General features: G+C 49.2%; 1 protein-coding gene across 1 annotated transcript in view; it reads left to right on the plus strand.

The window, feature by feature from the left end:
• Positions 1 to 4,583: 4,583 nt before the first annotated feature.
• CASZ1 (castor zinc finger 1) overlaps positions 4,584 to 24,734 on the plus strand; it is a 98,062-nt gene continuing 77,911 nt past the window's right edge. Inside the window, exons 1-2 of the mRNA XM_027843923.1 lie at positions 4,584 to 4,780; positions 5,414 to 5,452. Coding sequence (XP_027699724.1) covers positions 4,732 to 4,780; positions 5,414 to 5,452 — 88 coding nt within the window. The 5' untranslated portion in view covers positions 4,584 to 4,731. The remainder of the gene's footprint in view (positions 4,781 to 5,413; positions 5,453 to 24,734) is intronic.

The following is a 24,734-nucleotide window of genomic DNA, read 5'->3' on the forward strand; positions in this document are numbered from 1 at the left end:
AATCTTAGAATTTAGGGCTGGGAGGTACCATGTAGATCATGTCAACTCCCTGTTGTTACAGAAAAGGAAACAGAGCCCCAGAAAAGGGAAGCAATTTGTCTGAGGTCTTGTCCCAACAGCAGGACTGGGGCCTCTTCTTGCCCTGGCCCTTGGATACCTCCTCCCCCCTTGACTCTTTCTCTACTAAACCTAGCTAAGGTAAGGCACCTGCTAGAGGAAATCAGGGAGCCAGGTGACATTGAGTCAGGAGAGAGATGGTGGGTACAGAGATGGAGACAATGAGACTCCAGGGGTGGGGCTGCAGGGATCTGGGATTCCACACGAAACTGTTTGGAACTGAAGAAATTGGAAACATGGGGAGGGGCAGGGGGGAAGGAGGGAGAAAATAATAAGGAAAACGTAGGAGAAAGAGTGGATTGTAATTCTCCGACGCCCTTGCCCCAAGGCTTCTCTGGGCACCTCCCTTTACAAAATATAAATAAAAGTAAATTGCAAAAATAGGCCAACGCCATCTCCCTCAGAGGCTGCCTCAGCAGGAACAGTGGGAGGCTGAACTGTGGGCCTTAACCCTGTGGGAATAGGTGCAGCAAGAGAGAAGGAGACAGAGATGGGGAGGGAAAGAGGTCCCGGGATGGGTCGAGAAGAGTGTCTTCCCCCTGGTACCCACCTCCACCGCCCCCCCCCCAAAAAAAGAGCAGAAGTGTGGGCAAATCACTTATCTCTCAGCCTGTTTCCTCATCTGTAAAATGGGGTTGAACTAGGTGGCATCTTCCAGCTCTAACACTCTTCTCTGATTCAGCCCCCCCAGGAGTAAACTTTCTGAAAGCAGAGACTACTTGATTTCTGACTTTGCATCCCCAGCATTTAGCATTGTGCTTAGTATATCGTGGGCGCTTAATAAATGCTTAGCGATTAGTTGCATTCGGTTAAACAAGCATTTATTTAGCGCCCACTATTTACCATTTACTGTGTATTGGGTGATGGGGACACAGACAAAAATAAAACAATTCCTGCCCTCAAGCAGCTTACATTCTACTGGAGGGGGGAGAACTGTATGTACACAGTAAGTAAACACAAAGAATGTGTAAAGCAAATGTGATGTAAACCACTAGCCTACCTTTATTTAAAAAAAAAAACCTGTCCCTCTCAGTTTTCACTGATCATCTGAAGTGAAGTGCTGCCCTCTCTACTGGTCCTCGAGAGGCTCCCTGGAGACAGGGGGAGGGCCTTGCAGGGGAAGGGTCCTCACCTCCCTTCCCTTCCATCTCTGGTCCCAGGGATGCAGAGCCAGGGTCTTCTGGCTTCAGACACACCAGGGACCTCAGAGGTGGGGAGTGGGGAGAGGTGGAATAGTCAGCAAAGGGAACCAGTTCCCTTCTCCCCAGAGAATCTGGAGGTGGGAGGAGAGGACAATACAGCCTAGTCCTGTGATGAGATGGAAGAGATAGGAAATCAGGCCCGATGGTTGCATCAGCTGAAGGGCGTGTTCCTCACCTCAGATGACAGTGGGAGCAATGAGTGGGAGCTTGGTTCAAGAGGGGTATCGGGAGACTGGAGACAGCCGAGTTTGGGGACCGGGGGCTTGGCGCCAGCGGCAGCAAGGATACCAGAGCTGGATTGGGGAAAGCCGGAGGCATCATTGTGTGTGTGTGTGTGTGTGTGTGTGTGTGTGTACATACAGGGTCCACAGTAGGAATCTGTTTGTTCTCAAGTGCCTTTCTTACATATTCAGAATGCAATGTGTGTGTGTAGGTAGAGGTGTGTATAGGGGGCTTACACCATCTATGTTTTTAGGGCAGAGAAAGTGAGCATATACAGGAAAACATCTCCAGAGAGACGAGCATCCCAAGCTGAGGAGGGTCCCCTGCCCACTCTTTCTCCTCCCTAACCTCTTATAAATGGGCTGCACCTAGAGACACTGTGTGAAGGAGTCTAGGAAAGAGGTCAGAGGAGGTAGTGTCCTACAGTGAAAAGAAGCTTCCTTAGGAGTCAGAAAACATGGGTTCAAATCCTGACTGATACTACCTTAGGCAGGTCTTTTAGTCTCTCAAGTTCATCAGCTGTAAAATGAGGGGGATTGGACTAGATGGTCTGTGAGGTCCTATGACATTCCCCTCACCAGAGCCAAGCCAGGGATTCCCTTAGGTCTTTGTACCTAAATGGGGGGGGAGTGGGAGAGGGAGGAGAGAGTGAAGGGACCAGGAGCCCCTACCCAGCATTCTCTTTGACTGGTCAGCTAGCACAAGAACAGGTCAAAAGCCCATGAGAGGAAAAGGGCTAGGCCTGGTTAGCCCATTCTGGGTTATAATGGACTCCAACCCTCTCTGGTCTAATCCTACCAGATAGGAGGTGGGGGTTGGTAGTACAGGGACCTCCTATAGGGGTTTATTGCAAAAAGAAGCAGTGTAGTGGTATAGTAGACAGAGTCAGGATGTCTGTTCAAATCCTCCCTCCGTCACCAAGCCACGTAACCTCTTGACTCAGTTTCCCTATCTGTAAAATAAGGGAGTTGGACTTCCTGGCCTTTAAGGGCCTTTTTCAATGCTGGGTCTTTGATTCCGTGAAACAATCAGAAATCCTGATTGTGACATGTCATCTCGGGTCAGAGCGGGGGAGCTGTCTTCAGGCCTCTATGGTGATAGATGCCCCGGGAAACCACTGCCCCCCACCCAGGACCCTGGAGCTCCAGAGGGCAGCAGAGCAAGGATGCTGAGGGTTCCAACCTGCTGATTTGCCTCTCCACGCGCCCCCCAGCCCCATCTCCCCAATCTGCTCCAAATACTTCTTGCCCTGGTAAATAAGGCAAAGGTTTGTTTTAAGGAGAAAGAGGCTTCCTTGCGTGTTTACTCGGCACACCCTGCTCAACCGCCCTGGGATTCTTTTCTTCTCCGAACTAAAAGAGCAGCAACAACCAAAAAGACAAAGAAAGAGGAAATTCTGAGTGAGGAAATTAAAAAAGAAAAAAACAAACCAAACAAAAACCCCTTTATGCCCAAATAACCCCGAGCCTTCGGGGAGGGCCGGAAACTGGGGAGAGAGGACAGGCGAGGGAGAACGCCTGCAGCGCGGAACTGGGGTGCTGCGTGCGGGACCGTGCCACCGCGTGTGCGCCCGCACACGCACACACACACACACATACACACACTCGTGTCACTCGCGGGAACACGCTCTCGCTGCCCTGTTCATTCATTCTCCTCCCAGCACACGCGCGCCCCACTAGGCTCCCGCGTCACCGGCGCGTGCACTCACACGCACATCCAGCAGTCACACTTTGAGGCACACTCGCGCTCCAGGTGTGGGTCGCCCCGCCCCGCGCCCTCTCTGAGTCCCGCTCTCTCCAGTCCCTCACACTGGCACCTGCGCCCGGGCGCTGGTCCTGCGCCGGCATCCCCGGAGCCTCGGGGGGCGAAAGTTTGCATCTGCGCCCCCCCCCCCCCCCCCGCCACCGCCGCCGGGCACGGGAACCGGAGCTCTCCCTTGGCCGGTCCCGGTTCCTTCTGTCTCCGGGCAGGGACCGGAGGAGCGGGGGAGGCGAGGAAACGGGCCGGACGGGAGGGGTGGCCCCGCTCCCCTCTCCAGGCCCGGGGCGCACTGGGTGGAGAGGCGAGAGCCTCACCCCCCAGCCCCGTGGGTCTCAGCTTGGAGATGCTCCCCTTTGCCGGCCGGTGGAGTGAGTCCGCTGCACACGCACACACACACACGCAGCAGCACAGTACAGTGAGTCGGAGTGCGGGCTCAAGTGTCTGTGTGTCCATAGTTAGGGGGTCGTGTGTGCACTTGGGTATTGTGTATTGCTGGGTCTCCAGCCCTGCCCTCTTACCCCAGCTGGCCGTGCGCGCGCGCGTCTGTGGTTGGTGCATGTGTGTTTGTGGGTACGTTTCGCGTGGGAGCGCGTCCCGGTGCTCTCCCCCCTACCCGAGATCCCGGTCGCACCCGCCCGGTCCTAGCCCCCTGTTCCTCGGGCTGGGTTTTCTTTGCGCCTCCCGCCCCTGCTCGCTCTCCTGTGCTCCTGGTGAGGAGTCTCCGCCTCCCTTCTCCCGGAGTCAAAGGTTTGGGAAATCACGGAGCCAATAAGACCAGCCGCCTGCCAGCGGGCCCTGATAGGGCGGTCCGGGACTGGGAGTGTGTGTGTGTGTGTGTCTGTGTCTGTGTGTGTGTGTGCGCGCGTGTGTGTGTATGTGTATGTATGTGTGTGTGCGTGTATGTGTATGTGCGTGTGTGTGCGCGCGCGTCTGTTGGTGTTGTGCGTGTGTGTGTGTGTGTGTGTGTGTGTGTGTGTGTGTGTGTGTGTATTTGCACCGAGAGCTCCGAAGCTTATTCACTTTAAGCATCTCTTGGAGGCGGCGATCCAGGAGCGAGCGACCGGAGAGAGAGAGGAGAGGGAGCGCAGAGAGAGCCCGAGCGAGCCCGGGCCCGGCCGGAGCCTGCGAGCCTCTGATCTTTCACCTGCCCCTGGGCCGGCGCTGGGCAAGGCCGGGAGGAGGCGGCGCCAAGGCTGGCCCTGCCAATCATCTCCTCTCCTGGCAGCGCCCCCGGCGCCCCCCCCTCCCTGCCCTCCTCCTCCTCCTCCTCCTCCCCCTCCTCCTCCTTCCCTCCTCCTCCTCCCCAGCTCCACTCCCTCCTGCCAAACTGTTAGCCCGAGTGTTACCGTCAGGCGCAATGACATCAGGGTTTTAAAACAACTTGTTATTCGGGGAGTAATCAGTTGCAATTAGGCATTAATTAAGTATTATGAAAGTTGATTATTTAAGTGAATTCGGCTTTCGACTCTCCGACTATGGTGAGTACGAGAGAGTGGGGTGGGGGGCGCCGGGGGGAGGGGGTTTGGGGCTGCTGCAGATGCTTCGATTTCGTCCTTTGACTTGACTTGGCGGGGGCGGAGGGGGAGAAGCGGGGAGGGGGCCTGGGTTGGGGCTGGAGGATCGGTGCGAGATCGGGGGTCCGGCCCCGCCTGGGTCCGTCGGACTGTGTGTGTGTGTGTGTGTGTGTGTGTGTGTGAGTTTGTGTGTGAATGTGTGTGTGCGCGCGCCTCTCTCCGTCCTTCTCCCTGCCCTCCCGGCCCCCAAAAGACTAGGATTGTCTATCTATAAATAGTTTCTCTTTTACTTTAATAAACTCGCCAGCACAGCTGAGCAGAGCTTCACGTTTGCAATGTCGGGGTGTGCGAACCAGAGAGAAGGAAAGAAACTTTTCTCCTTCTCTTTAACCCTCGTCTTCTCCTTCTTTCTCCCCCAGCCCCCCAGATATTTATCTTTTGGTAGGGGTGGGACAGGCGGGAGGGGAGGTTGGGGAGGGGGGAATGGAGCAGGAGGAGAAGTGGGGCAGGGAAACCAAGGTTGGGGGGGGTTGAACTTCAAGAAATGACGCTGAACAGACTTTATTTTTATTTTCTTTTTCTGGGCGTTCCCTGAAGAGTTTGGGACCAAAGAGAGAAGCATGGATCTTGGTACAGGTACTGGCCCGTGGGAACCCGGAGGGGAGGGGTGGGGGGAGAGACTTTCACTTTTCTTTCGGTTCTTTTACGGAAGTTATTATTTTTAGCCCAATGAGGTGGCAGCTGAGAAGAGGGGGCGGGGAGGGGGGCAGCCGGCTGGGAGAGGGTCGGCGGCTTCTTTCACACACTCGCCTTCTCCGGCTTCAGAGAATTATTATTATTTATTACCTCTTCGGGAACTCTGACTAATTTGATGCTTGTCATTATGAAAGAAGTAGGGAAGAGAGACCTGGAGGCACCCATTGAGAAGAGTTTGGGTTTTTTCGTGGGGTTTTCTAAAAATCCTGCTGTGTGAATGTTTTTCTTTCTTTCTGTTTTTTTTTTTTCCCTCTGTGCCTCATTCATGGGGTGTGTGTTTTTATTTTTTCAGTGGGGGGTGGTTGACTTTTTGAAAGCAGCGTCCTGTTGGGAAAGGTGGTTGGGCTGGTTTCGGGAGACTGTCTCAGAGTAAAGGAATTTAATTTATTTGGGACAAGGCTGTGTCGGATGATCAAGCTAGTTATTATGGCTAATGAGTATTTTTCACCTGAGAATCCGTGGGATGGCATGAGGCTGTTATCAGTTCAAAGTGAGGTGCCCAGGACCATATCTCCCCACCACCCACTTTTTCCACCCTTCCTGCCGGAAGACCAGGCCTAAGCCCAAGATGGACCTCTGACTCTAGGTTCAGGTTGAGACCAGTGGTAGCCAGGGGCAAAATTTGCCCTGGGATTTCGGTTTTAATTTAATTCAATATTTATCAGCAACTCCCACCTGGGGATAGGCCCTGTCTAGGGTTGGGGTTGGGGTTTGCCTCTAGCCCTAGTCGTGACTGGTACTCAATCTTGGCCTAGCCCTTCAGACCTTAGGGGAAAAACAACCAGTCTCCTTCCCTTATACATAATTTCAATTAAAAAAAAAAGTGTAATAAACAGGTAGATATTGTCATGGCCTGACCTTTGAACTCTTGTGTTTCATTTTGGAAAAGGATATATCAATGTGTGTATATGTGATATTTGAGCTGCATACATATGTGTAAAGGATATATTTATGTATAGACATATATATGTCTATATAAATATATATATATATGTATCTTTTTTAGATCCTGAATCAAAAGATTTATTCATCCAGGGGATTCTGGTCTTGTTCCCCAGGGCTCATAATGTATGACCTCTGTAGGGTCAGAGTGTTGTGGGTGGGGTGGAGTGCGGATAAAGGGGGATGGCTATGGGGGGGTGCATTTAAAGAGTTTAAAAGTTGTTCCCACCCCCTGTGACGTCTGATCTTTACTTAACTTGGTATCAAGGTGCCCCAGGGCCTCATGGAGGGAAGAAGGCAGCACCCCCTACTGGGCAGAGCTTGGCAAAAGTGTCCAGAGCCTCCAGCCATCCCGCCTGGCCTGTCTTCCCTGCCTCTGTCCTCCCATAGGGACCCAGCCTGCTTCCAAACCCTAATCAGGTGTTTGATCTGTTCCCTTCTACCCCGCCCCCTTTCTTCGGAAATGGGCCCCCACCCAGCCAGGCCAAGGGGCTGACATCCAGCCCTGCCTACCTGGTGCAGGCTCCCACACGCAGGCAGGCGGGCACGTGGGGCAGCCAGGAATTACTCACCGGGCCAGGCAGGGTTTTCCTCCTCCTTCTCCTCCTCCCCTCCCACCAGGGTGCCAGCTGGGGCTTCTGCCCCAACCCTGATGGAGGCCAGTCCCTCAAGGTCTGTCATGGGGGAGACTCCCCTGGGTGGAGAGAGGAACTCCATGACCCCATCCTAGAAGGAGGGCTGGCTTGGGTTAGGAGGAGGAGAAGCTTCCTAGGCAGACCAGCGGAGGGGTAGGGGCATCTCGCTCCCCATTGCCCCAGGATGAATCACTCCGCCCTTTACTCCAGGGGGGGCAGGCACTGGAAACTTTTCCTCGAAGTTAGGAAGGGCTTCTTAGGTCACCTCAGCCCTCTCTTAGCTGGAGCAGGGCCCTCCTGGCGGGACCCAGATACTGGCCTCCAGCCACTCTGTTGGGGAGGCCTAAAGTGCCAGGGTTCTAGCTGGCCCCCAGAAGAGAGCCAGCTGGTTAGGCCACCTCTACCTCTCCTTCAGATTCGGAAGTCTCTCTTTAAGTTCACCTCTCCCTAATGGGAAAGGAAAAAACCCAAACATTTCTTTTCTTTCTTTAATAAAAGCAAGAAAAGAGGTTGCATCCTCTGAGATGCGTTCTGGGTCAGTTTCAGTCTTCCCAAGGCTCACTTTTAGGATGTAGCAGAGGTCATCCAATTAGCCTATCTTGTCTACCTTGTCAGTCAAAGACAAGTTGTTTCCGCTGGGGGTGGGAGCTTTAGCTGGGTAGAGTGTAAGCGTCTTGAGGCTAGAGCTGGTGCCATCTTAACAGCTTCTATTAACATCTTCATCGGTGGACTTCACCGTCTTCTAAAGATCGTTGCTTTAAACGGGAACTTAGTCTCAAGTCACAAAAGGAGGGATCCAGAAGGGACCTTAGATCCGCGTTCCCCAACCTTCCAGGCTTAGAAGGCCATGGGCCGTGGGCTGCTCCTCACCCTTGTCTTGGGTTCCCTGCAGGATCGGGGGCCTCCAGTGGTGAGGGGGAGAGACAGGACTAAGGCTTCTCTCGATAAGTTGAACACGACTCCCCCACTCTTCAAGACCATGTGGCCCCTTTCCCCCCACCACAGTTCAGGAAAGGGCTGGATCAATCTGGACGTCTTGAGCAATAAAAAATGCCGATGTCGTCCTAATTCACCAGGCCCCGAGATGACAGCAAATTTACATTTTTTAATTAAACTAGCAGCCAGTTTTTATGAGAGGGGGTTGGGTTATGCAAATCAAATGGTTGTGTACGGAAGATTAGGAGAGTTTGGGAATAAATTCCACAAATGCTAATAAAAAAGAGAGAGAGAGAGAGAGAGAGAAGGAAGAGAGAGAGGAAGAGAGGAGGACATGGTTCCATTAGGCCCTTTTAGAGTGATTTCCCTTGGGGGAGGGAACTAGGAAGGAAGGAGGGGGAGAGAGAGTAAGCCTTCAGACACAGGTAAAGCCATTGTTCAGTTGAGAGGCCCATCGCTTGGATTGGGCCCCCAAAGGTCTAGTTTCTAGGCTGTAGACAAACCTGGAGCAGAGCATGCACCAGAATCCAAAGAAACACACAGGTTGTCAGGGTTTCTGTTACCGCCCCTCGGGGAACTGGAGAGGATGGGATGGGCAGAGGTTAGGAAGGGTTTCCATTCTAGCAGTACATGAACACAGAATCATAACCCAGGGTTTCTGTGGCAATGCCCGTGTCCGTGCTGTGGGCCCCGAAGCTTCGGCCAGAGCAGGTCCCCGAGGGACCCAGGGTGGACTCCAGCCAAACACGGGCCGGCTGGGAGTAGGGGGAGATGTCAAAGGAAAACAGCAAGTCATAAGACAAGGAGAGATAGTAAGAGAAGGACGAAGAGGGCCCGCCCAGAGGTTGACATCATTTTGTTCCAGCCAAGGTGGGTGTTATGAGTCAATCTCGGGAATCAGGAAATCAGAAGTTTAGCATTGGAAGGGACTGGTGCCAGATGCTGAGCTGGGCTTGATCATCTATCACTGAGGCAGGCTGTCCAAGGCCTCCATTCATAGGGACTAGAGAGAGGGAAAGCACCCCCAGAGATCACTCCTCCTTCCCCCCATTTGACAGATGAGAAAACTGAGGCCTAAGGTCACCCAGGTAGCAGCGAGAATCTCCTATTCTACGGTGCCTTCCCTCAGTCTGTTTGCTTGCTGAATACCTTGGTTTAGTCTTAAGGTGGGAAGGGACAAGAAGGCAGAAGAGAGGTGGGAAATTCACAGTGGCAGGAAATTTCCCCTATCCTGTTTCTTGGAGGGATATTTCCCAGGAGCCGTATGCATGGTGGGCAGGTAGTGAGATGCCAGGGCTGTCATCAGCACCAGCCAGTGCAGGCGGTGTCTGAAGGCCTGGGATTATACATACACGCCTGTGTGCCAACTTTGCCTGACTGCCGAGAGAGAGCGATAGAACAGTGGCCAGCCATGCCTGGCTTCTTTGGGGAGGGGGGCTCATCCTGTATTAATGTGTACCTTCACTGTTTGCAAAATGCCCTACAAGACTGATAATTTAAGTATCACTATCCCCATATTTCAAATGAGGAAACTGAGGTTTATGAAATTGATACCTAGTAAGGAGTAGAGCTGAAACCTGAACTCCAGGTGTCATGATGCCAAATCTAGTATTTTTCCCCCAGACTACCCACTTCTCGTATAGGATGACAAGAAAAATGCCATAGGGTATTTCAAGGTGGTCTGAGGATCCGGTGGTCACAAAATTGAATATGTTGCCCATTTCTCTCCTTTTCCTCCAGATGTCTCAACCCCCCTCCTGCCTTCTTATGCCCCCTTCTGCTAGGTTTAGCTGGGACCGCTGCAGACAGGTTGGGCGCTAGGATTCCTAACACACAGTTGGCACCAAGCACCCACCTCACCAGTAAGGCTTCCCAGGCCTCTTTTGCCAGGAGAGTTCCTAGTGAGAGGGGCCAAAGAGCCGTGACCCAGTACCACACTTAGGAGAGCTCGGAGGTGGGCACCAGCTGGCTTCCCTCCTCCCTGCTCCAGTGAGAATGGCATGGAGAGCTAATGTAATATGGACGTACAAGCCACAACTACCCCCCCCCAACACCACCAGGGATCCTGGCTCAGTTCCAAAGCTAGAGTTTTATGATGGAAAATGGAATAAGGAAAGGTACCTTTGGGAGGCTGAGTCACCACAGCATCATCGCCTAATTAAGACCACTGCCTCCCTTTGAGGCAGCCAGCCTACTTCTAGGGACAGAGTAGAGCAAAGCTGACCTCCCCTCCCCACTCCTCTCCTCCTTGGACCCAACCAACCCAGGGGTCCTGGGGCAGCTATTTCCCTCCTGTGGGAGGACAGGACCCATTCTCTTTTTTTCCCTCCACCCTGACTCCTAGGGTCATTGAGAGAGGGAGAGAGTTGTGCATTTCAAGTTCCCCTCCCCCAGCTGATTTCCAAGCAGTGACCACCTGGACCTCCAAGAGGGAAGGAAGTTATTCCATGGTAATTAGTATCTTCGAGTCCCGCAGGCATGGGCTGTCACCTAAAGCATCAGTAGCTGTTTGGGGGTAGCTGGGCCTAGTGAGAATAGGAAATAGGGTAAAGGAAAGCTAGTCTCAGAGATAGGGAGTGATGCCAGGCTGTGAGGACAGACTCATATCCTCACTTGGATTCATTTTCAAAAGTATCTGCTGGTCAGGATAGACCTCCAGCAAGAATAGGACCCTTCAGGCTCCAGATAGATCTGGGTGTCATTTCCCTGGTCAGTTGCTACCTTCCTCTGTCCCCTGTCTCAGCCCCTATAAGTGAGAGCCTAGTGGAAAGAAAATTTGGTTTCCTCATCTGTAAAATGGGAATAATACCGGCACAACTTGTCTTAAGGGTGAGGCAAATCCCTTGTAAATGTCTAAGCTCCATAGAAATATATGCTTCTTTTTATTAGGAAGCCTTGCCCCGTCAGCTTTTAAAATCAGGATCTTTCTGTCTTCCCTAGCAAGGGCCGAGGATCTAAGGCGGTGAAGGGATTTCCTCCCTCCTCATCTCTATCTCCCATCTTCCCTGGCTTCTTCTAAGTCGCAGCTAAAATCCTACCTTTTACAAGGAAGCCTTTCCTGACCCCTCTTAAGCCTACAGCTTTCTCCCACTTAATTATTTCCTGTTTATCCAATAGAGATCTTGTTTGTATATATTTGATTGTTTTCTCCCCATTTGATGGTAAGCTCCTTGAGGGCAGGGGTTGTGCTTTGCCTCTTTGTACCTCCCGTGCTTAGCACAGTGCCTGGCACATAGTAGGCACTTTATACGTGTTTATTGTCTGACTGAATAGGGTTTTTTTTTTTAAGTCAAGGCGCCATTTTATAGAGGAAGAAATGGAGGACCAGAGAGACTAGGGGACTTGCCCAGGGTGACACAGGGAGGGATTATCTGAGCTTGGATTAGAAGCCAGGGTTCTCTCCGTTAGATCGTGCTCCTTCACTGTCCCTTGATGTCCTGGTCCATTCTTGGGCCTTTTGAGAGACAGTGTGGTACAGTAGATAGAGCATGGGATTGGAGAGGGAGGAGGGCCTGGATTTCCAGGCCACCTTAAATGCTTACTAGCCAAATCTCCCCCGGGAAGGTCACCTTCCTTCCCTAGACAGCTTCTTTATCTAGAAATGAGGGAATTGGGATCGATGACCTATTTCACAGTCATGAGGAAAAGATTCTGTCTATAGCTATACATACAGATATAGATAAATATACATACATGCACATTTTCATACATTTATGCATGTGTCTATATACATATATACAAATAGATACATGGATGGCTAGATAAGCAGATAGATGGATAAATAGACATAGATAGATAGGCAAGTAGATAGGCAGATGGATAAATAGATAAATGAATGGATGGGCAGATAGGACAGATAGATAGATAGATGGGCAAGTAGGTAGGCAGATGGATAAATAGATAAATGGATGAATGGACAGATGGGATAGACAGACAGATAGGCAGGCAAGTAGGTAGACAGATGGATAAATAGATAAATGGATGAATGGATGGATGGGCAGATGGGATAGACAGACAGATAAATAGATAGGCAGATGGATAGGAAGATGGATAGATGGATGGATGAGCAGATGGGATAGACAGACATAGATAGGTAGGCGAGTGGATGGATAGGCAGATAGATGGATCTATAGATGAATGGACAGACACATAGATAGATAGACAGGCAAATAGGCAGATAGATGGACAGAGAGAAAATTTCATAAACCTTAGAGCACTATATAAACATGGGCTATCATCATTTTCCATCTTCCCACAGTGGCTATATAGAGCAGGGCACTATAGTAAATGCCAGTTGAATGAACTGGTAAGGCCTCCATTCCTGGGACAATCAGTCGTGGCTCAGTGGCCTTGGAGCTTTGGGTCTCAGCAGGTCAAAACCAAGATTGGGCCCTAGAGCCAAGTTATGGGAGCAGGCCGACTGAAGCAGGAGGTATTTGGATGAGGGCAGGAACTGTGGTGGAAGGCAGGAGACCTAGGCCAGTCTTCTGGGACTGAGAAGAGTAAGGATATGAGGGAGAGTGTGGACAGTGGCCTGTGTGGACAGTGGCCTAGGTGGCCATTGGATTGGGGCTGTCATTTTCTCCCCTGACTTTTAGCCTTTCTGGGGCAGAGTCTGGTCCTCTTCAGACTCAGCATCTCAGTCAGAAGGGACCTCAGATAGAGATTTGTCTGAAAAGGTCTGGGAGTGGGTTCTCTATCAAAAGAGCTCTTCAAGCAGACACTGATCCCCTTCTGGTTGTTAAAGCTTTCCTTATCCTCAAATTACTTTTATATTTTAAAAATATTTTAATCTATTTATTTATCTAGCCCAATCTGACTTATGACATTGATTTTTTGAACCCAAGTGTTGAACTTTACATTTCTCCCTAGTAAATGCTATCTCATTAGATCTGTCCCTACATTCTAGCCTATTGAGATCTTTTTGGATCCTGTCTCTGTCATCCACTTTGCTAGCAGCTGACCTTTCCATCTTTGAGTCTTTTGCAAATTGTATAAGCAGGCCTCTATACTTTTATCCGACACATTGACTCCTCCCTTGTAGATCAACAATATTATAGAGGGCATTAATTTTAGTCAGGCACAAGTTGAAGAATCTGACCTTTTTTTAATTATTTTGCTCTAAACTTAGAAAGAACTTCAACAAAAATAAAATAAAATAAAATAAATGAGCAAAATAAGGAATCAGATCATGCATAATCACATTAACTCTATTTACAGATTGCTAAAAGGAAAAAAAAAGTGTGTGATATATTTGTGTATTTATTTAGCTAACCACTCCTTCATTCATTCATTTATTTATATTTATGTTCAGATCTCTGCTCTCGTTGGTTTGGAAACTCCCTCCCCTGAGATGGCAAGCTCATTAGTAACTTAGGGAGTTATCTAGGACTTTTAGAGGTTAGGTGACCTACCCATTGTCTTCCGGCCATTTTGTGACAGAGGCAAGACTGGAACCTGGGGCTTCTTGACTCCAAGGCCAACCTTTCTGGCTACCCTGCCAGCCACCTTTGACATATACATATATGTTACACACAAATGTTATGTATCAATGTGTAGATATAGATGCACATACTGGATGAGAAATACATTTATAAAAAAATTTTTAAATAAAATATGTGTACATACATACATAATAGAATATATAATATATTTAATATATTTAAATTTGAAAAGTGGTATCTCACACATACTAGACTTCATATTATGCTGGAATATGTTATACATAAAGATATTATAAATATGTATTATTTTATCTATCATATAATGTATTTTATATATCACATATATTTATATATCTATTTTGTGTCACATAATATTCAAATACCTTTATTTTATATATCTCACATATAATATTTCTATAAATTTATTTTATAGACATCAATATATTTACATAATTACATATCACATATGATATTTCTATATATTCTGCATTATGTAATATATTTATTTTGTGTATTGCATATAATATAAACTTTATAAACTATATTTATTTTATTACATGTGTACATTTTAAAATAAAAATAGTAACATCTCCTAAGTACTGTACTCTGTATGTATATAAATTTAAAGTAAAATCGATAACATGTCATTTGTTCTGGGGCTGCTTCTGATCTCTTTTCCATCTGAGTATTTATCAGATTTGGTTGGCATTGTTCAATATACAGATGGATTTATACATATGTAAAATATACATATACACATATATGTATGTACGCACAGACACACAGAGTTCACATGCCCACACACACACCTTTCCTTCTTCTACTTCTTCCCAAGGACACCTCATCACTGTGTACACCCGCCCTAACCCCAGGGTCACCATGACTACCCCTGGGCTGGGTCCCTAGTGCTCTGGCAATGTGATGACAAGCTGTAGGATAAGGAAGCCAGAGGGAGCTGGTGTTGGGGGAGGGGGAGCAGCTCTGAGCTGGGAAGGTCGCTGTGGCTTTCCTTGGATAGGACCTGCCCACCGCCTCAACTGAGGGACTGAGGTCACTTTAGGAGCGCCATCTTGGACCTTCTCCTTGAGGCCCTTGGGTCTGGGCCACCTAGCTCAGGGAGGTGGGGGGGGGAGGGAGGGGAGCAGTTTTTCCCTGGGAAAGGTGGACCAGGACACTTAGACAAGTTGAAAGAGAAAACCAGTACTAGAGTCAGAGGATCTGAGTTCAGACCCCATCCCTAATGCTTACAACTCATGTGATCTTGAGGTGATAGATCAGTTCACCTCTCTGGGACTCAGTTTCCTTATCTGTAAAATTAGAGGGTGGGACTAGACCCTTGAGATCCTTTAAACTCTAAGAGCCAATAGGATTCATTCGTTGCTGACCACTGGGGTCTTTAGTTCCAGGAGGTCAGGGATCCAATGGGAGATGGAGACGGTAGTGCGGGGGTAGAGAGGGTGGCTAAGACCACCTGAGCTCAGTACATCTACCAGGTGAGTTGTTGAAGGATAGGTGTGAGCTCCTGAGAGATAAAGAGGGAGGGGTCATTGAAAGGAGACAAAGAAGAGTATGGCAGGGCATGGAGAGAGACTTGGGACTGAACGGGAGGGCTGAAGTCTCAGCTTCTTCTGTCTTCTTTCTGCCTTCCCCTTTGCATTCACAGTTCAACTGACTTTGCCATGTGTTGGGCACTGTGTCCAGCTGTGGGTGCAGAAGGAAATGCAGACAGACGGGACAGCTTTGAAAGTTATGTGTTGATTTTATTATCCATTTAAAAGGAAAGAGAAAGTTGTATATAAGACAGATTCACAGTTTCGTGTATCATCTCCTGTTTGACTTTAGAGATATAATGATATATATTTTTATTTGGTGCATATGTACATGTATATATGTATATGTGTGTGTATATATATTTAAAAACAAGAGTTATGGATATTGTTGTTTAGTAATTTTTGGTCGTGTCCAACTCTTCATGACCCCATTTGGGGTTTTCTTGGCAATTTTTTTGCCATTTCCTCCTCCAGCTCATTGTATAGATGAGGAAACTGAGGCACACAGGATGAAGTGACTTGCTCAGGGTCACACAGCTAGGAAATATCTGAGGCCACATTTGAACTCAGGAAGATGAATTATGGATAGAAAGATGGAAAAATGAGACAGCCCCTCCCTGCCAAGAGCTCACTGTTATCATGGAAGGGATCATTCCTTATGACCTACTTGGGAAGATAGGGCATTCAGTCAACCAACAACCACATGTTGAACTATTATGTGCCAGGCACAGCAAAAGGTAGTGAAGATACAAACACAAAATGAAAATAGTTCCTGCCCTCAAGAGGTGTAAATTCTACTAAAGGAGACACTGAGCCCTTCTGCACAGCCCTCTGGCTCTGTCCATGTGTCTCCCTCCCTATTAGAGGCAGCCTATGTTAGTGGAAGGACATTGGGCTTAGAGCCACAGGGCCCGAGTTCGACTTTTGATTCTGCTACTTACTTAACCTTTGTGACCTTGGGCAAGGCAGTTGCCCAGTTTGAGGGCCCTCTGGAATAAGAGGGGATTCCAAGGTGTCTGCAGTCCCTTCTTATTCTAAATCTATGACCTGATGGCCTCCTCCATGCCCACCACCCCGAGGCCATTCTTCTCTCTTGCCTGGGCAAGATGTCACTGCCCATGCCCATGTGGTGATTGCCAGCTCCCCTCCATGCCCAGCAGAGGCTTCCTTGCCTGTCTGCCCTGGACCTTGGGAGAGTCAGTGCCCTGCCCCTGCCCCTGCCCCCCACCTGGGCTCCCTCCATGTGGTAAGTTTGTTTTGCCAGGGTGACCTGTTTAATCATCTCATTTTCTGGTGGCCGTTTATTCCTCGTTTCCACGGTTACGGCCCCATTAAGGGGAGAAGCAATAAGCCAGCGAGTCAAACAGGTAATAAAAACATTAAAACCCATGTGCGCAGAGGGAGGATGGGGCCAGGAGGGAGGGGAGTTCAGTGAGGTGAGACGGGCCGGGGAGAAAAGGCGAGAGCCCACGAGGGGCAGACAGAGGTAAGAGCTTCTGTCCTCCAAGAGGCCTTGAGGACGATGCCCATCAGGTCCCCAGAGCTTTGCAGAGCGAGAGAACCTTCTGGGACCCCCATCAAGAGTAGAGAGACTGGCCAGGGCCCCTTCATGCCCATCCCAAACCAGCTGCATGCAGGGAAGGAGCGGGCACGCCCTCCTGGACCATCTTTGCCCTGCTCATGGAAACGTCAGGCAGGGCTGCCCCCCCTGAGTTTCCAGTGCTCCAATCAAAAGCCTCACCTCTGCTCCCAAGCACACCTGTGCAGGGAGAGGTGGCCTAGCTCACCTGGGGCTTGGGCCGTTACCGGTCAGTCCCTATCTGTCAATAATAATAATAATAATAATAATAACTCACATTTCCGTGGCACTTCAAACATGACAGAGCTCTTAACATAGATCATGTCATCTCCACAACAATCCCGGGGAGAGGAACCCTTATTGTCCCCATTTTCGAGATGAGACATCACATTTGAGTCTTGCGACAACTCTGAGGCATAGGAGACATTATCACCCCCGTTTTAGAGATGATGATGCTGTTAGACTATCAGATTTGAGCTTTATGACAATCCTGTGATGGAAGGGCCCATAAAAATGTCCCCATTTTACAGATAAGGAAACCAAGGCTCGTAGATGTGAAATGACTTATCCAGGATCACACTGCTCGGAAGGGGCTGAGGTGGGAAACAGACCCAGACCTTTCTTATTCCAAGTCTAGGGCTCTGGGTACTACCCAGAGCTGCCTCTCAGGAAATCTAATATAAGGAGTTTGTCCTAGATGGCCCCACCCTCAGATTCTGTAATCCTGTGGAGATTTGATGGGGGGGGTGGAAAGAGGAGAGGGGAGGGAAGGGGAAGGTGGCTTTTCTCTTGGGAGGACTGACTCCACCACCCTCCTGCTCTTGGGCGGATTCCTGGGAGGTGAGGGGCCAGGGGTCAGGAAGAGATTTGAGACATTGTCATCAACTTGCAGGCACCCCCGCATGGCCCCATCAGTGGTGGCCACTGGACCTCAGCTCCTGGGCTTTAGAGGGGGAAGGAACCTTCATAAAGTCCAACCCCTCATTTTATTTATGAGGAAAGCGAGCCCCAGAGAGGTCCAGCCACTTGCCTGGGGTCGCACAGACCACAGGTGTGGTCCCCTCCTAGAGACAGGCCTGCCCTCATCCCTCTCCCAGCACCAGATGTCACCCCCTTCAACTCCGAGTTACGTCATAGTCTTCTGTTTACTCATCTGTTGGCAGCTTATGAGGTCAGAGGCAGTTTCTTTTCCTTTCTTTTTCTGGGGGGGGGCAGGGTCTTTATATGCTTGGTGCCCAGCTCAGAGCCAAGCGTCCAGGAGGTAGCTCCTGCCCAGTTCATGTTTCAGTTCAACTCAAAGACAGAGAGCTTTAGACTCCTAAATGGCCCATTTCTTTTCTACTGGAGTTGGGAGAAAAGAGCAGAAGGGCTTGATTTGGGTGGGGGTTTTTCCCTTAAGTCTCTCACTAAACAATTGGCCTTGGCATTGGGTGCCATCTATGGCCTGCGCCATCTCTGTGTGTGTGTATGCACATGTGTGTACATGTGTATGTGTATATGTCGGGGGAGGCGGCCGGTGATTTCTGACATTGTTTTGAGCCTCAGAGGTTCTTTTTCTGCCAACTTTATCAAGAAGCATATTTGTGGTGAGTGCCACTAACAGAGCCCGTCTGGTGAGCAAATATCCACGGGGTGGACGGCTCCGTGACCTTGAGAGAGAGGGAGGGAGAAGAGGAGGAGACAGAAGACTGGGGAGAAGAGGAAGTGAAGGGAACAGAGAGGGGGGAAAGACAGAGAGAGAAGAAAGAGAGAAAAGAGGAGAGGGGAGAGAGAGAAGAAAGAGAGAAAAGAAGAGGAGAGGGGAGAGAGAGAAGAAAGAGGAAGAGAGAAAGAGGAAAGAGGAGGGGAGAGGAGAGAGAGAAGAGAAGAGAAAAGAAGAGAGAGAGAGAAAGAGGAGAAGAGAGAAAAAGAGAGTGAAGAGGAAAAGGGAGGGGGTACCAAGGGCCCAAGAGTTGGGGAGGGTCCCATGGAAGGGACCAGCTCAAGTGAGTAGAAAGCCAGGCTGTTGATGGCCCAGCGCCTTCCAGCAGCAAAGTCAGCCCCATGTGTGGTAGGTCATTTTAAGACAGAGCAGGCATTAACAGCTGGGAAGGGGGCCACCTACCATCAGGTCCTTCTCATCTCTCTAGAGAGGACTCTTTGGTGCTTTCCACGAGGCCCAGGCCATGCAGAGTGATGGGACCTGCAGGCTGAGGTTTCCCTCCCCTTTCCTTCTCTGAGAACTGAGTTCAGATTCCCCCAAGAGGGAGGCCTGCTCGGAAAGGGTGGAGCTAAGGTTCTCTTTCCACTGGAAGAAGTAATTAGAGAGGAAGAATGGAAACTCGGAGTTGTGGGTGAGGAAGGGAGAGCCCTCTAGGTGTGGGGACAGCTCGGACAAAGGTGTGGAGTCACGTGTAGAGAACAGCTTGGCTAGAATGTGGCATGAGACTAAACAAGTAGGCCAGGCCAGGTGGTGATAGACTTTAAAGGGTGCACTAAGGAGGACCAAGAGGATTTTCTATTTTTGTCTTTGTAGTCTCAGTACCTGGCACACAGTAGGTACTTAATAAATGCTTATCGGATTGTATTGCAAACGATTGATTGGACTTGATAAGAATGGGTTACTATCTTGGAATTCCAGGTGCAGCTCTGGGTCAGTCAGCAAACCGGCATTTATTAAGTGCCGACTATGTACCAAAGATTGTATATATTGTACTATGTACCAAGAGATACAACAGGAAAAGTGAGATCGTCCCTGCCTTCATGGAACTTAGGGTCTTCTGTATACATCGGATCATACACGTAGAGCTAGAAGGGACCTGGTCCAACCTCCTTACTTTATAAAGGGAGAAACTGAGGTGGAGAGAGGTGCGATGACTTCTCAAGGGTCACACAGCTATGAAGTGTCTCAGGCGGCATTCGAACCTAGGTTTTTCCTGACTCCCACGTGACACCACCAGGACTCATTAAGGGAGAGAGAGAGCTGAACATTGAGGACCTTGTGGGACATGGGACTCACTTGGGGTCACAGTCTGTCTTAGATGCCCAGCTCCCATTTAAACTTTAAAGGTTTTGTTGTGTTTGATTTGTTTTTTTTTTTAAATCTCTGGTTACTAATTTCAGAGGAACTTTCTGGTGAGAGAGGGAGGGAGGGAGAAAGAGAAAGGAAGAAGAGATGGGGAGTGGGGGAAACCCTCTGGCTAAGGCTTGTGTCTTGGGAACAGGCCTACATGAATTAATATTCCGATCAAACAATTCAACGTAGGAAAACCTCCCGTGGCAGCAGGTACCCGGCCTTCTCAGTAACTGTCACCAGCGGGTTCATGGGGCAGCTGGTACTGGAACAGCATTTTTCAGCAAAGATCAAAAATCCAGGCGATTCCCTCCCCCCTTCTCGTTTACCCCTCTCCGGATTCAAGGGAGATTCTGCTGGGCCTTTCCCTCAGGTAGCTGGGGCCAAGGGAGCCGGCAGCCAGAGGGGAGGGGGCTGCCTCTCTCCCTCTCCCTTTCCCTCCCATTGCCAGGCTGAGGTGGGTGAAGTCATCACCAGATGCCTTTGCTAATTGCTTTAAGAATCTAACTTAAAATAAGATGAAAATGTGTATTCCTGGGTGAGGAGTCATTTTCCATCTAAGAGTAAATTAATGAAAGAATTATACCAAGGGGTGGGGGCCCTACTGGCAGACCTCACTCATCTGATAAACCGAGGCAGCTTGGGGAAAAGGTTTAAGCCAGGCGGGCTGGAGCCATCAGGCTGGCTGAGGTCTGCTCAATGCCCAGGGCCCAGGCTTTACCCACTAGCCCCTTCTCATGCCCTACCCTGGCACTCCTGAGCTGTCAGGCAAATGGGAACCAGTATTTTGAAATATCAAGCACTTATTAAGTGCCTACTATATGCTGGGATACAAAGGCAAAAAAAAAACAACCGAAACCGTCTCTGTCCTTGAGGAGTTAGTTGGCATTCTGGGTGGGTATGACATGTACACAGATAACCTGATAACAAAATAATTGCAGTCTGGGAACTCTAACAACTGGGTGGCTCTTAAGGTGGTGGCACCTTAGCCAAGCCTTAATGAAAGCCAGGAATTCTGAGATTTGTAGGTGAGGAAGGGAGAGCTCACTAGGTGTGGGGGCCAACTCAGGCAAAGGTGTGGAGGTGAGTATAGAGAACAGCCAGTGAATCAGTTTGGCTAGAATGTGGTCCGTGAAATAAGGCTAAGCAACCTGGAGTCAGACAGTAACGTGCTTTAAAGGGTAAGCATGGAGTTTGTGAGGCAGTTGGGAGCTACAGCAGGCTCTAGATCTGATCAGACCTGTGCTATAGGGAGATTATTCAAAATAAGCATCTCCTGGGTGTGTGTGTGTGTGTGTGTTTGTACCTCTCTATATGAGAGATAACATGTTGCAGACATTCTCATTTTTAGACAGCCAGATCACGCATTTATTAGGCGCTTGCTATATACCAGGTATTAATAATAGCTGTCATTCATACGGTGCTTTGAAGTTTCTAAAGCCCTGCATTATCTCATCAGATTTTCATAATTGTCCTGTGATATAAGAGGAATCTGAGGCTGTGCAAGCTTAAGTCAATCAATCAAGAAGTGTGCATTTATTAAGCACCTACTATGTGGGCACTGGAGATTCCCCCCCCCCAAAAAAATACCCCTTTCTTACTCATGGTCACACTGCTAATAGATATCCCAGGCAAGATTCCAACCCAGCTCCCCCACCTCCAAGCCCAGCACTCTGTGAAGTATACCTCACTGCCCTTCTAAGTAGCCATGTTATCTGGTACAAGCTCTTTACCTTCTCTTGGCCTCACGTGCACCATCTGTAAAATGGGTGCCATAATCCCTCAGCCTACCCCGCTGAGGCTCTTGTAAAAGCACTTGGAGCTTCTCTGAAAGGATCCATTATTGTCTTCTTCTAAAGGAAGAGGGGGTGCCTTCTAATTTCTGGGGAAGATGTGTTAATATGTTTGGAAATGGAAAAGGGATGGACTGGTAGGCAGGGGAGGTCTCTTAGGAAATAGGGTCTGTTCAGTCTATTTCCAACATGCTTTTTCTGTAGAGTACCTGGCACATAGTAGGCCTTCAGTAAATGTTGACTGATTGACTGATAGAGGTCCAAGCCCTTCTGGAAGGGGGCATGAGGCCATTTCTTCCTGGTTCTCTGGAGACCTGGGGGTGCCTCCACCCACCCCCCACCCCCAGCCTTCTGGGCTATGAGAAGTAGCTCGAGTTGCCTTGGGGACTTTACAGGATAACCTTGCTGCTTAGGAGACAGCTGTCTCTCATCTGCATTGGATTGTCAGGGTGCAGCAGGAAGGGAAGTATGCTGAATTTATTCAGGTCAACTTATTTAGTCCTTATTAAACCCCTACTGTGTTCCAGGGCATTGGGGGTACAAAAATGAAGCAGTCCCTGCCTGCGGGAGGCTTCCATCTATTGAGGTGGGGGGAGCATCCATTCTCTATCTCCCTCTTCCTCTGCATGTCTGTTCTCCTTAAGGAGGCATTGGATTTGGGGTCTAAGTATTCCCCACCCCTTTTTTGCTTCAGTTCTCTGTGTATGTGTATATGCATAGATATGCATGCATTAATACATGTAAGTATATATGGGCATGTATATGCATGCACATATACAAGTATATATGTGTATGAATATATAAGTATATATGTGCATATATGCATGTATATAAGCATATTTATACATGTATGTATGAATATAAGTATATATGTATATATACACGCGTGCATATATGTGTATTTATATGTATGTATGAATATATATTTTATATGTGTATATGAATGCATATATATGTATATTTATACATGCAGATATGAATATAAGTATATATGCATATACATACATGTATATATGTATGTTTGTATGTGTGTGCATATGTCATGCATGTGCATGTGTATATACATCGTATGAGTGCATTTATATATTCATGTATTAATATAAGTATGTGCATGTGTGCATGTATGTATATATATGTGCATGGATGGATAGATGCTTATATTCATATATGCATATGTGTAAGTATATGTATATGTGAATATGTGACTATATGTACATATATGTATCACACACATATATGTATGGGTTTTGCAACCATGTATATAAATGTAATGGAAACATTGACATGATTGGGGATGAGCCTGAACCACATATTTATACCAGTGGTATATCAATTCACACATAAAAGTATTTAGTCCTAATAAATACAAAGTGATTTCAAGGAGAAGGAGAGATTACTCTGGACTGAGCCTTGAAGGGACATCCCAAGAGGGTGGAGGTGAGGTCAGGTGGGAAAACACGCCCACAGTTAGTTCAAAGGCATGGAGGTGAGAGATGGCGTATTGTTTTCATCTGTAACCTTAGAGAAGCCAGGCTTCATTTATAGTGATGGCCCTGCTGCTACTGAGGACTGGATGTCTTGGGGAAAGGAATTACAAGGAGAAGGACTGAGAATCTCTAGTCTAAACAACCAAAGGAAAGCCGGGCAGAGGCAGAGCCAAGTTGGAGCCTCTGATGATGCAGGGGGCAGTTGGGACAAGGAGGGCAGCGGCTTCAGAGCTTGTTTGCTATGTAGCCAGGCAGATCAGGGAGCGCATGGGTGGAGGGGGCCCTTCTCTCTTTATGTTCCCTTGCCCTGGAGAATAGGAGCCTGAATGGACAAAAGGCTACCAGGAATACAGGCAGAAAGAGCAGAGCAGGTGGCCTCCCTCCTTTAACCCCACCCTGCTCCCCCATGACTGGACATAGGCTATGTTAGCAGCCAGCCAGCACGCAGAGTTTGGTCCCTCATAGACCACGTGTGGGCGACCCGTTCCTGGGGCTGCTCTGGGTGAATGTCCTGTCTGCCCGGCTGGAGCAGATGGCCTGAGCCATCAGTGAGGAGGGGTGGGGGTGGGGAGAGGTGTGTCATTTCCCACCCCCAGCAGGATGGAGCATGGCACCCTCCTCGAGGTTCCCCCCTCCCCCATCACTACCACCGCCTCCGGTCTAGACGGCTATCTGGAAGGCCCAGAGTCCAGAGGAGAAGGGCTGGGATGTTTTCTGTCTCCCAGCCCCTTAGGGGCCCAGGGGCAGATTGAGACAGGCTCCTTGCAGGGAAGGTGTTAACCAACAGCAGGTGATTAAACATGACAAGCAGTGACATTTCTGTGCGGGGGTTCTCAGGCCCGGCAATGCCAAGAATGGAGCTATAAACCCTGACATTTTGTGTTATGCACTGAGAGGTTTTTAATAGACCTCTTTCCCTCTCCCCAGTCTGGTTCCCCCCAGAGTCCCCTCCCCTGCCCTTCCCCTTCTCCCTCCATAGTACTCTTTGGGTCCCGGGGGACCTTTCTGCTGCTCTGGGGGCCTTCTGCCAGTCCCTTTCAAAGGAAGGGAGAGGAAGAAGGCTCCTAGAACAGCAGAAAAGACCCCCCAGGAACCACCCCCCTTCTGCCCACTGTGCCTGACCAGCTTCTCCCTTACCTTCTGGTCTGTCTCTGGCTAACCTTTTATGCCTCTCCTTCTCCCCCTTCTCCCTCCTTCCCTCCTTCCCCCCTTCCCTTCCTCCCCAGTGTGCCCCCTTTCTGTCTCTGCATCCCTCCCTCTCTCTCCGTCCTCTTTCTCCCATTCCTCTTTGGGTCTCTCCCCCTCACTTCCTGTCTCTCTGTCTCTCAGTGTATCTCACTCTCTTTCCCCTCTCTTTTCCCTTTTCCCTGTCTGTTTCTGTCTCTGTATCTCTCTCTCTCTCTCTCCCCTCTGTCTCTCTCTGTGTCTGTCTGTCTCTGTCTGTCTGTCTGTCTCTCTCTCCACCCCCCTCCTCTTCCTCCCATTCCTCTTTGGGTCTCTCCCCCTCCCTTCCCCTCTCTCTGTCTCTCAATGTATCTTACTCTCTTTCCCCTCTCTGTCTCTTCCCTTTCCTCTGTCTGTCTGTCTCTCCCCTCTGTCTCTCTCTGTGTCTGTCTGTCTCTGTCTCTTTCCTCTGTCTGTCTCTCACTCTCCTCTCTCTTCTCTCTCTGTCTCTCTGTCTATCTCTCTCACTCTCACTCTTTCCCCTCTTGGTCTCTTTCTTCCCTTCTCTCTCTCTCTCTCT

The sequence above is a fragment of the Vombatus ursinus genome, unplaced genomic scaffold, assembly GCF_900497805.2.
Source record: "Vombatus ursinus unplaced genomic scaffold, bare-nosed wombat genome assembly UNPS02014932.1, whole genome shotgun sequence".
Lineage (NCBI taxonomy): Eukaryota > Metazoa > Chordata > Mammalia > Diprotodontia > Vombatidae > Vombatus > Vombatus ursinus.